At 47.9% G+C, this 11803-nt stretch overlaps 2 protein-coding genes across 4 annotated transcripts in view; one reads left to right on the top strand and one right to left on the bottom strand.

Moving 5' to 3' along the window:
- Positions 1-210: 210 nt before the first annotated feature.
- Bx42 (Puff-specific protein Bx42) lies at positions 211-2405 on the bottom strand. The gene has a single exon (XM_037435189.2). It carries the CDS (start codon positions 2370-2372, stop codon positions 777-779), a length of 1596 nt encoding a protein of 531 aa, XP_037291086.1. The 5' UTR covers positions 2373-2405; the 3' UTR covers positions 211-776.
- Positions 2406-3129: 724 nt separating this feature from the next.
- The window catches only part of PpV (Protein phosphatase V), an 84430-nt gene continuing 75756 nt past the window's right edge, over positions 3130-11803 (top strand). For all 3 annotated transcript variants that reach the window (XM_075879152.1, XM_075879150.1, XM_075879151.1), the window contains exon 1: positions 3130-3307. In XM_075879152.1, coding sequence (XP_075735267.1) covers positions 3239-3307 — 69 coding nt within the window. In that variant the 5' untranslated portion in view covers positions 3130-3238. The remainder of the gene's footprint in view (positions 3308-11803) is intronic.

Genomic DNA, 11803 nt, shown 5'->3' with positions numbered 1-11803 from the left:
AGAAAGTCTTCCATAGGTCTCAAGTATCCAAGTTGCCATGCAGATTTCGAACACAGCGCGTGCAGCGAGCGCACGGACCTTCAAAATGGCGACCCTGATGCTAGCGATCCTCGTGGAAGCCGCCAAGTGCATACCCCCTAGAAGAGAAAATAGTACCATATCTGCACGTACTTTCGTTTTTTACTGTTACCCTAAAGAATAGTGTAAAAGGACAGTATTATTTGCTTTTATTCATGCAGGAGTGACACGTGAACATTCTTTTCACATATGGAAATGCAACAAAAAACACAGTAGTTTAAAAATTATTAAAAAAAAAACATGAGCGACTCTAGGTCACTGCAAGCGGATACCAGACATATGATTGCAAAACATTAAACAAATTGAGGCATCAAAGTAAATCTTGAATGAGTGAACAATACACACCCCCAATATACATGTGGTAACAGCTATACTCAACTGCAGTGAGCATTTAGTTAATGCCACATTCCTGAGGGTCACTATGTGCAATATGGCTGCTAGCAACATGGTGACCAAACATATGGACACATATAAGAACGTGTTAACCCAAGCATCGATATGCAGAATGCCTGCAAACAACATAACTGTGCTGCAAACCAAGAGCTCGCATCAAAAGAAACCATTCCTGCAGGGATGATCATGAGTGCCAATACAGCATTCCAATGATGACCCTACAAGAACAGGCTACGAGAACTGGAAGCCACATGCGCCAGCATGGTTCATGTTACTCAGCACTGCATAGCAAACATTCTTTTTTTTTATTCTTTACGCCGTTTGCCTTTGTCCCTGTGGTGGTCCTGCTCCTCGGTAGGCCTCTTGCTGGCTTTCTTAGCTTCTGTCAAAAACTTATCCAAACCAAATGGATCTTCCTCTTCTAGCCGTTCAAACTGTACAGGACCATCACGCCGTGATGACCGATCTGTTCCTGAGAACTCTTTGTCGGGCACAAATCGTGAAGTTTTCATAAGCTTTTCAAGGTCCTCTCCGTATACTTCTTTGTCTTGATTTTTGGGTCGGTAGACGCCTGTCTGAGTACTGCGCCATGGCTTGTCGTAGACATCATACGCGTCGTCGTGGCCAAAGCCGGTGTCCAGCCCTTTGCTCTGGTTGAAGAGCCGCTGGTCGAACTGCACTTCGGCAGGGCGTGCACCGGGCATGCCCAGCGCAATCTGTTCGCTGATGTCGCGCTCGCGCTGCTTCTCCAGCTTCGAGCGCTTGTCCGGCGCTGCGCGGGCGATGTTACGCTCGCGCTGACGGTCCTTGTGTCGCTCGTGGCGCAGCTGGTCCCTTTCGCGCACATCCTCGTCCACTGTCGCGGCGGCGGCCTGCGTGCGTATGCCGGCGCGCTCTTCTCGGGCCCTTTGAGCCAACTGGCGCAGATGCTCCTCCTTTTTCTCCTTCTCCTTCTGGGCAAGCTTTTTCTCGAGTTGTGCCCGCATTTCGACGGCCTCCCGAGCTTTTCTGTCGGCGATATACAGTGCCTCGGCCAGCTTGGCGAAGTTCTCGTTGATGTGCACCTGCTGCAGGCCACGGCCGTCGGCGGCTAGGCGTTTGTCCAGCGGTACGGTGTAGCCCTTGGCGTTTTTCCAGTTGGAGATGCAGGGCGGGATGCGCCACTCCTGTTGCTCCTTGACCGTCACCTTACGTGTCGGCGAGTGCATCACGGGCGCCGGTGGTGACGGGGGACCACGCGGGATTTTCTTGTTGATCTTGAACCTCGGCGGCTCCATGGGGTCCTTTTGCACTTCAACCATCCGAATAATGCGCTGTTTCGCGCCCGAGTTGAACGACATACCCTGCTGAGACGGCGTGTAGCGAATGTACTGAGCAGGAGCAGTTTTCTCAGCCGCTCTAACCGGCATTGCTGCCGAAATTTTTGACTGAGTTAGCTTTTCCAGCGCCAACCGGGTTTCCTCGGTAGTTTTCTCGATTGCCTCTTCATCCGGTTTCTGTAGGGTCGGGTCGTCATCGGTTGTGATCTCCGACGGCAGCATGTCTTGATATCGGTGGTAAATTACCTTGTCCTTCGACTGACCCTGTCGTACAATAACATCGTACTTGATCTTTCCTTGGGCGTCGATCTGAACTGGAAGTGCATTTGAAGTGGTCTTATCCTTCTTTTTGCCCATGTCCATCGGATATTGCGCGACATGTATCTCAGGAAAGGCGCCGCCATCGCCGTAGTCTTCGAGACTTCTGGGAACCCAGCCCTTTCGCATACCATAGGGTGGTGCAGACCGCATCGTGAGCGCAACGTGCGTTGATGGAGCGGCAAGTTTTCTTGCACGGTCTTCATCCCCTCGATCGAAAACAGACTGTGTAGGAGCAGGTAGGAGCGTCTGCAAAGACGCCATTTTTGTGTTAGTGTGCGCAACGCCTACTTTTGTCTTGTCTTGTCTCCTAGAAGATCTTGGCTCATACCCACATGGGGCATTGGCCACACTGTACCTCATAATAAATCATTTTTTACTACGCTTGCTAAAAAAATAAAGAGAAATTAGATAGGAACAATAATAATGTTCCTACAAAGATGCCTGAGGAATGGCTCGCGCTCCCAGCGGAGTTGGCCTGCCTTCAGTTTTAAATAAGCTCTACGCGGTGGCGCTCGCGACCGACACTATTATTATCAACGTTTATAAATAAATATATATATATATATATATATAAACGTTGATTATCACAACGACAGGCGGTACCAGTTAAGCGTTTTTCATCTGCGACCCATAGGGGCGCGTCAGTCGAGAGTTGTTTGAGACCTGCAACTGTGCACCACTATTTCGGAGGCTATACAAAGTGTTGCACCGTCCGCCACAGGTAACGCTAGCGACCGAGAACATTTCGAAATGAAGGAGGGAAAGAGTCTGGCAGCTTTCCCTCCGTGCTGGCAGCTGTTTTTTTTTTTCTCATGCGGTAGGCATCTTCCTAGAGGAGGCGTTGGTGTGCGCTTTGTGGCTTCGAGGCTGCTATCAACGCCGCTATCAAACCAAACTTTAGCTAACTGCTTTTTCGAAAATTATTTCAAATTTTATAAACTTTATACTACGTTATTATAGTGTACATAATTAATAAAAGTATTTTTTTGTAAATGATTTTAACAACACCGTCAGTCAAGTGCGGAGCTTTATTGCATGGTTACCATCCTTTGCTATTGCAGGGGTACAGTGGCTAGTGTAGCAGGTGTGAATGTGTGAGATCTGTGACACTTGTAACTAATTAAGCGATGCTTGATGTTGATAGGTGGGTAGAAATCGTGCAACGATGCAAGTATTTGCCAGAAAATGATCTAAAGGTGAGCACAATTGTAAGAAAATCGTGTGTGCTATTTCATGTGGTTGTCGGCTAGCATTGAAGCGTCGTGAAAGGGACCTAGTTTTGCTCCGGAAGCGATGCGTTCTCTGGTTAGGTGGTGGATGCGAGATATCAGTGACTGCGCGACATTACTAACTGCCATCATCAATTATTGGAGAGCATATTGAGCCTGGAAAAGAACAACTGTCGCCGTAACTTGCTGGATGGTCGTGACTGTCGGTATGATTAGCAAGCCGTTCACTTGGAAACTGACAACTATTGATTGATTGACATGTAGGGTTTAACGTCCAAAAACCACCGTATGATTATGAGAGACGCCGTAATGGAGGGCTCCGGAAATTTTGACCAGCTGGGGTTCTTGAACGTGCGCACAAATCTGAGCACACGGGCCTACAACATTTCCGTCTCCATCGGAAATGCAGCCGCCGCAGCCGGGATTTGATCCCCAACCTGCGAAACTGACAGCTATATATATCGCGTGCGATATTCACGTCTAATGACATTTTTGGTGCGCAGACTGGCATTCGCAGTTCTACGATGGCGAGTCTTTCTTTTGCAGGAGCTGTAATGAGGCTTTGTCTGGTCGTATAAGCACACCTATGTGATGTTACACAGGGGGGTTGCCTTGCATAGATAAGTTGTGCCCTCCTTTAATTATTGCATAAAAGGGAGAAGAAATGATCCTGCAGGTTAGCTGAGATAATTCGGCTACTCTGATGGCAGGGAAAAGCAAAGCTTTCAATATCCTCTTATTAGCGCACGTAATTGATTTGATTGATTGCTTTGTGGGGTTTAACGTCCCAAAACCACCATATCATTATGAGAGACACCATAGTGGAGGGCTCCGGAAATTTCGACCACCTGGGGTTCTTTAACGTGCACCCAAATCTGAGCACACGGGCCTACAGCATTTGCGCCTCCTTCGGAAATGCAGCCGGGAATCGAACCCGCGACCTGCGTGTCAGCAGCCGAGTACCTTAGCCACTAGACCACCGCGGCGGGGCTATTAGCACACATAGATAGCGGCGAACATGCATATTGTCATTTCCTGTCACCTGGGAGTACTCAAGTGTACACACCTTTTCAGCCCCCACTTGACATTATTGCTAAAGCACGTAGCTTGTTTAGCTGCAGTGCCTTATCATATGCAGTCATTTTGGGCATTGATGCATACGTTGCGTCCTGAAACCACACTTCCAGAGTAGTATGGTATCGCACACACACACAAATATATGTCCATTACCAACAAGGTGTCTAAATTTGATTTTCATTATCATTTTAATAATGTGCCACTACAAAGAGTTAACCAGTACAAATATCTTGGTATCACAATTGCGTCTGATCTTAGTTGGACAGAGCACGTGCGTCAAGTATCCAAAAAAGCGATGAGCAAATTATTTTTTATTAAACGGGCCCTGTCTTTCGCCACACATGAAACGAAGCTTCTTGCTTACGTCACATTTATCCACCCGGTCTTAGAATATGCTAGTATTGTGTGGTTCCCTCACACTGTGAATAATATCGCTATACTGTAAAGGGCTCAGCGGAAAGCAGTGCCCTTTATCTTCAACAGGTACGGGCGCAATGACTCACCTGCTGCTCTCTTACACCGTGCTGGTCTAGCCACTCTTGACAGTCGTGCAAAGGTTTTCCGGCTTAAATTTCTTTATCTACATTTACACAGATCATTCCGCATAAACCCAAATCTTCTTGAACTTTCGAGACACCAGACCGACGAGGCGAAGGCATGCATGGGAACTCAAAGAATACTCATTTAATAGTAATATTTCTTTTTATTCGTTCTTCCTGCGCGTAATTCGAGAATGGAACACACTGAATCCAGTCATTACACAGCAGTCAACATTAGAGAAATTTGTGAAACTAATTGAAGGTACTGATCTATTCTAACCAAGTTAGCATGTACAGTGATCACCTGTTTTTCTTCACGCAGCCGTTCCTGCTTCCAATTGTCATACCAAAGCACTTGTCTGCATATATTTGTTTAATACGGTTCCTTGCTAATAATACGTGATCTGTGTTTTCTTCTCTCTATGCTTTATTTTTTCTCAACTCCTGCTTGTTTGTCGGTGTATCATTGGTGTACTTGGTTATGGTTCAAATAACTATATATGATTGTTTTATGCCGTACTGCTGTGTTCAGTGATTGTGTTCTTTATAATTCTGATTTTTCTTGTTTCAAACGTCAAAAGTTGTGACAGTGATGCTCACCCCTGTAATAATCCCCATGCGGTATTGACAGTACTCTGTAAATATATATATATATTGTAGCATTGATATATGGCACAGGCAGGAGCGCCAGTGAAAGAAGAGAAGAAAGAGTGTTGTTGCTGCGTTTCCCTCAATAAAAGTGTCTTCGGCTCACTGCTAAAGGCGTACTAACAAGTGGTGGAGGTGCTGGATCCATTTCCATCCTGGAACTCTGCAACCGAACTCTGCCTTCGCCGTCAACGTTGTCCACCGACGTTGCACAGCAGACCATTCCTACATCCCCACCGGCCCGCTGTCCCGGTGTCCTGAGAGAGCGAGACCCAGTCATCTTCAGCAGCACCGATGCGCAGGACGTCGAGGACTGGCACTCCTCGTATGAGAAAGTAAGGGTCAATAATAGGTGGGACGAAAACGACAAACTTGGCCACGTCCACTTTTACCCGAGAGGAGTTGCGGAGCTCTGGTTCAACAACATGAAGCTGAGCTTACCGACTGGGCCACGTTCAAGATCACCTTCGTGGACGTGTTTGGCCGACCAACAGTACGCAAGCTCCGCGTCTAACAGCGCTTGCGAGATCGCACCCAACTGTCTGAAGAGGGTTTCACGTCCTACATAGAAGACGTTGTGGGCCTCTGCCGTCGCTACATTCCCGAAATGTCCGAAACAGCAAAGGTCAAACATATTATGAAGGGCATTGAAGATGATGCCTTCCACATGCTGGTGGCGAAAGACCCGCGAACAGTTGGCGAAGTTATTCAGCACCGCCAAAACTACGATGAGTTGCAAACACAGCGCGTTTCAACACGACACCCTACTTTCGACATGACGACCACGTCACCATTGACCATTGGTGAAATTTCACTGGAACAGACGGTATTGATGCCGCAAATCCAACAGTTCATCCGAGAAGAAGTGGCTCGCCAGTTGTCTCTTGTGCCCTTCCTTCCCAGCAATACTCGTGGGTTGACCTCCTCGTTGCTGCGCCAAACCATTGAAGAGCAAGTCTGCGAGGCACTCCCGCCCACGTACCAGGCACCACCTGTGTCCGCTCCTCTAACTTACGCTGACGTCGTGCGAAGGCCGGCACATGTGCCGTCAATTGTTGTCGACTTTGCCCACCAAACGAACGCCTTCTACGCAACACGCATACCGACAGGTTCGCATGTTCCCCTTTCCCGCCGTCCTTCAACGCTTCCCAACAATCCTTGGCGCACACCGGATAACAGACCCATCTGCTACTACTGTCGTCTGCCTGGCCATGTTGAGCGGTTCTGTCGCTGGCACGTCCCTCATCCAGGTACCATCGATGAAACCTACGGCTGCGCCCACATAGAGCCACCACAGACGCTGCCTCTCGATGCTACTTCGGATACCGCTCCACCGAGTCGCCGAGCCTTCAACCAGCATTGATCGCCCTCTCCACGCCGACGTTCGCCTTCACTCATGCTTCGGCGTGCACCACCTGCCCAAATGGAAAACTGACCATCGCATTTCGGGAGGCAAGAACTGCGCCGCTGTCGAACTCTACAAGTCCTCGTCCTCTACCCACTAACGAAATAACTGTTTTCATTGAAGGTGTTGCTTTTCAAGCTTTAATCGATACTGGAGCTGCCATGTGTATTAAGTCAAGCAATGTGTCGCAAGTTAAAGTTACGATTCCGCTTTCTGGCTTCTTCCTGTGTACGGCAACTGCGCATCAAGCAAACCCTTCTATGACGTGCACGGCTCGGCTACTCATCCAGGACGTTTTGTATGTGGTCGAATTCGCTTTTTCATACTGCTCACAAGACGTGATATTAGGCTGGGACTTCCTTTCCACACATCATGCCGTTGTTGATTGTGCCCGGGCCGAACTGGAATTATCATCACTCGCATACGACGATTCTAACAAGCTTTCCATTTCTCGTGTTGTCGTCGCCGCAGACACAGATGTCTCACCTATGTCTTCGGTTACTGTGCCGATCTCTTGCGACCATGCTGCTTTTTCGAACGTCATGTTCACGCCGTTTGAGGACTTCACGAAAAAACGTTCTGCTACCTTTTGCTCTTCTAATGGTCGAAAACAGTTTCGCAACCATGTACGCCACAAATCTCCTTTCAGGGCCAGCCAAATTATTCAGTGGCGAATGCATCGGCCGTTTTGAGGATATTGATTGTGTTTGCGCCTGTCAACTGCTCGATCACACAACAAGCCTTCAGATCGCCAGTGTTACTCCCGTTCCCACGTCCACCACATCTTCTCTGGACGCCTTCCTTCCGTCGATCGTTCGGACCTTCCTGTTGTCCGATGAACGCAGCTCTTGACACTTCTCGACCGCTTCCGGACGTCTTTCGGCTTCAAGCAAACCAATTTGGGCCGAACATCTGCAATTGTTAATTGTATAGACACCGGCGCCCATGCACCATTGCGTCAGCAACCATACCGGGTCTCTCACTCTTAACGCCAAGTTATTGACGATCAAGTGTCTGATATGCTCATTCGTGGCGTCATACAGCCGTCCAACAGTCCGTGGGTCTCCCTAGTGGTACTAGTCAAAAAGAAAGGCGGGGGCATCCGATTCTGTGTTGATTACTGGCGTCTTAGCAAGATCACGTGCAAAGCTGTTTATCGGCTCCCCTGAATTGATGACGCTCTCGACTGTTTGCAAGGAGCAGAGTTCTTTTCCTCGCTGGATTTTTTCCTCGCTGGTTCTTTTCCTCGCTGGATCAGGATACTGGCAAGTACCCATGGATGAACCTGACCGCGCCAAGACTGAGTTTGTAACTCCGGACGGCTTGTACGAGTTTAGCGTGATGCTGTTTGGTCTTTGCAACGCTCCTGTCACCTTCGAGCGTCTGATGGACAACATAATTCGAGGCCTCAAATGGCATACGTCTCTTTGCTATCTGGACGACGTCGTTTTTTCAAAAGACTTTGATACCCATTTTCTGCGCCTCGCAAGTGTCCTGGAATGCCTCACACATGCTGGGCTCCAACTAAATTTGAAAAAGTGCCATTTTACCGCCCAGAAGCTCACCATCTTAGGGCATGTTGTCAGCAAGGATGGTGTTTTACCTGACACTGCGAAACTCCGTGCCGTCGCCCAGTTTCCTAAGCCATCGACCTAAAGGAACTCTGGAGCTTTATCGGCTTATTTTCATACTTTTGTCGATTCGGCCGTAATTTTGCATCCGTAATAGCCCCTTTAACACGGCTACTTTCTGACAGTGAAGGAATTTCGGCGTGGCCTTCCGCTTGCGATGACGCATTTGCGAAACTACATCATTTGCTGACATCTCCACTGATTCTCCGTCACTTTTACCCAGATGCCTCTATCGAAATCCACACCGACGCTAGTGAAGTCGGCCTTTGTGCTATTCTTGCTCAACGCAAGTCTGACTTCGACGACTATGTGGTTTCTTATGCCAGTTGCACTCTTACTCGGGCTGAAGAGAATTATTCGGTCACAGAAAAGGAATGTCTGGCTATCGTTTGGGCAATCACAAAATTTTGACCTTACGTCTATGGCCGTCCATTTGACGTGACTGATCACCACGCCCTCTGCTGGTTATCGTCACTAAAAGACCTGTCTGGCTTGTTGGACAGTGTGTCTCCAAGACTATGATATCCGTGTCATCTACAGGTCGGGCGGCCTGTAGATGACCTGCGGCACCTTCGTTCACTGACAATGCACTCCGAGCAGTGCCAAGACGCTTGGATAGTCTTTATGATAGAGGTGCTGTTTCAGCCACCCCAAGGTACCGCGGATTGTTTACTACGACGTACAGCTCTACGTTTCGCCATCCACAATGGACTCCTGTACTGTCGCAACTACCTTTTCGATGGCTGCAAGTGGTTGCTTGTGATTCCTCGCCACCTGGGTGCTGCTATTTGCGACTCCTTTCACGCGGATCCTCAATGCGGCCATGCCAGTGTGATAAAAACGTATGCACGCCTCCGGCTGCTATACTATTGGCGCAGAATGTACCGATTTGTCTGACAGTACGTACGATCGTGTTCCAAATCTTAACGCCGAAAAAGCCCACCGAATGTAGCCAATGGACAACTGCAGCCATTGCCGTGCCTATCTTAACCTTTTGACCGCATCGGAATTGACTTGTACGGTCCCCTTCATGCACACTCCTGACGGGAACCACAGAGTGGTTGTCGCTATCGATCACTTGACACGCTATGCTGAAACTGCTGTGCTGCCAAAGGCCACATCACATGAAGTTGGCTTGTTTATCCTTCACAATCTTGTTCTTCGTCATGGCGTGCCTCGTGAGCTACTGAGCGACCACGAACGTACGTTTCTTTTCGAAGCTGTACAAGCCCTTCTTCGTGAATGCAACGTTGTGCATCAGACAACCAGTGCGTACCATCCGCAAACGAATGGAATGACCGAACGGTTTAACCGCACACTGGGCAACATGCTGTCTACGTACGTGTCCGCTGACCACACCAACTGGGACCGCATACTCCCCTTTGTTACTTACGCTTACAATAGCGCCACTCAGTCTACGACAGGATTCTCTCTGTTCTTTCTCCTCTACGGGCGCGAACCTTCCTCACTCATGGACACGATTCTCTTGTACCGTTCGGATGCTTCAGAATCCACAACTCTATCCGAAGTCGCCACCTATGCCGAAGATTGCAGGCAACTCGCACGTTCCTTAACCGCACAAGATCAAGCGTACCAAAAGGACCATCACGATGAAAACCTGCCCCACCAGTTGGTATGGCCTGGCAAGTTGATATGGCTTCGCATTCCCTCATCTGCTCCTGGTCTTTCCACCAAGCTACTGCCGAAGTATGAAGGCCCCTACCGAGTCCTACGTCAGTCCTCACCGGTTAACTGTATTGTTGAGCCGTTTCAACCATCAACAAACCGACGCCGTCGCGGTCGCGAGACTGTTCATGTCGATTGATTGAAGCCGCACTGCGACCCACACATCCTACCCGGTTCATAGGTCGCCAGGATGGCTCCTTTTCTGAGGGGGGAGTGTTTTGTAGCATTGATATATGGCACAGGCAGGAGCACCAGTGAAAGAAGAGAAGGAAGAGTGTTGTTGCTGCTCGCTCCGCTTGACAGCTGGTCGGCTTTACCTGTGCATTTTCCCCAATAAAAGTGTCTTCGGCTCACTGCTAAAGGTGTACTAAGAATATATATATATATATATATATATATATATATATATATATATATATACACACACACACACACACACTTTTGCACAAGGATTTATTGAGGTAGTAAATTTACATCCACCCGTAGCTGTAGCTATTAGTTTGGTATAGTATTTTTGTTGCATTTATTCTGTTAGGATGTTACCTAGAGCTGTAAGCATTCTTCAGTAGCGGCATAATTTAGTTATCTGTTGAAATCACTTGTGCATTGTATTTTATAAATTCACAGTGTACACCGAATGACAAATATTCTTATTCACAGGTTCAGTACACTTCAAGATCTGTTTGTTTATACTGAGGTTTGTTGCATTGTCAAAATTTCTACAGGGCAGATGTTGGCTGGTATGGTAGACGAAGAAAGTGCTTAACAGCACAAAAAACAAGAGGGGATAAAAGAGACAACAGAGCACTGAACTAACAACCAAAGTTTATTGCAAACCAACTGCAATATATAGCAAAACAGAATCTGTGCATCACCACGCAACATAAGCAAAATCGCACATACATGGGCCAAACGGCCTACCTTATCCAGAGCCAGTCATATCAGTAAACGCCAGTAAACTAATTTCACAGCCTTGAAGAAAAATTGAGGGTACGCCAACGCAAGAAACACCAAGTTCTTGAATGTGGAAGGCTTCCCTAATTTCGCACTCGAGCTGATTTTTGTATCGCCCCATGATCACACACGTGTCAAGAATTGGCTGACGACCACATTTTTTACAGTGGTCTGCCAAGTGGCTAGGAACGGAGCCTTTTAGAGAGTACGCGTGCTCCTTCAAGCGATAATTTATGCATCGGCCTGTTTGGCCAATGTAACAGAGCCCACAAGTAAACAATATCTTGTATACAATCGCTAAGACACATTCAACATAGCGTGTTTCTTAGTGCATACTTCATTCTTAGGGCTATCGCTGTTGGCCCTGCGACATAGCTCAGCGAGCTTGTTGTGTGCGCAGAACGCGATTCTTACACCTATTTTGCCAGCGACCTTCTTTAGACTATGGGAAACCATGTGTACGTTGGGAATAATAGCCGTGCTAGAATGAGGCTTGTTGAGTTGGCTGTTGCTTTGTACCTTA

This window comes from Rhipicephalus microplus, chromosome X (assembly GCF_043290135.1).
Source record: "Rhipicephalus microplus isolate Deutch F79 chromosome X, USDA_Rmic, whole genome shotgun sequence".
Classification (NCBI taxonomy): Eukaryota; Metazoa; Arthropoda; class Arachnida; order Ixodida; family Ixodidae; genus Rhipicephalus; species Rhipicephalus microplus.
The sequence above is the reverse complement of the archived record's forward strand: the minus strand, read 5'-3'. Positions and strand labels throughout refer to the sequence as shown.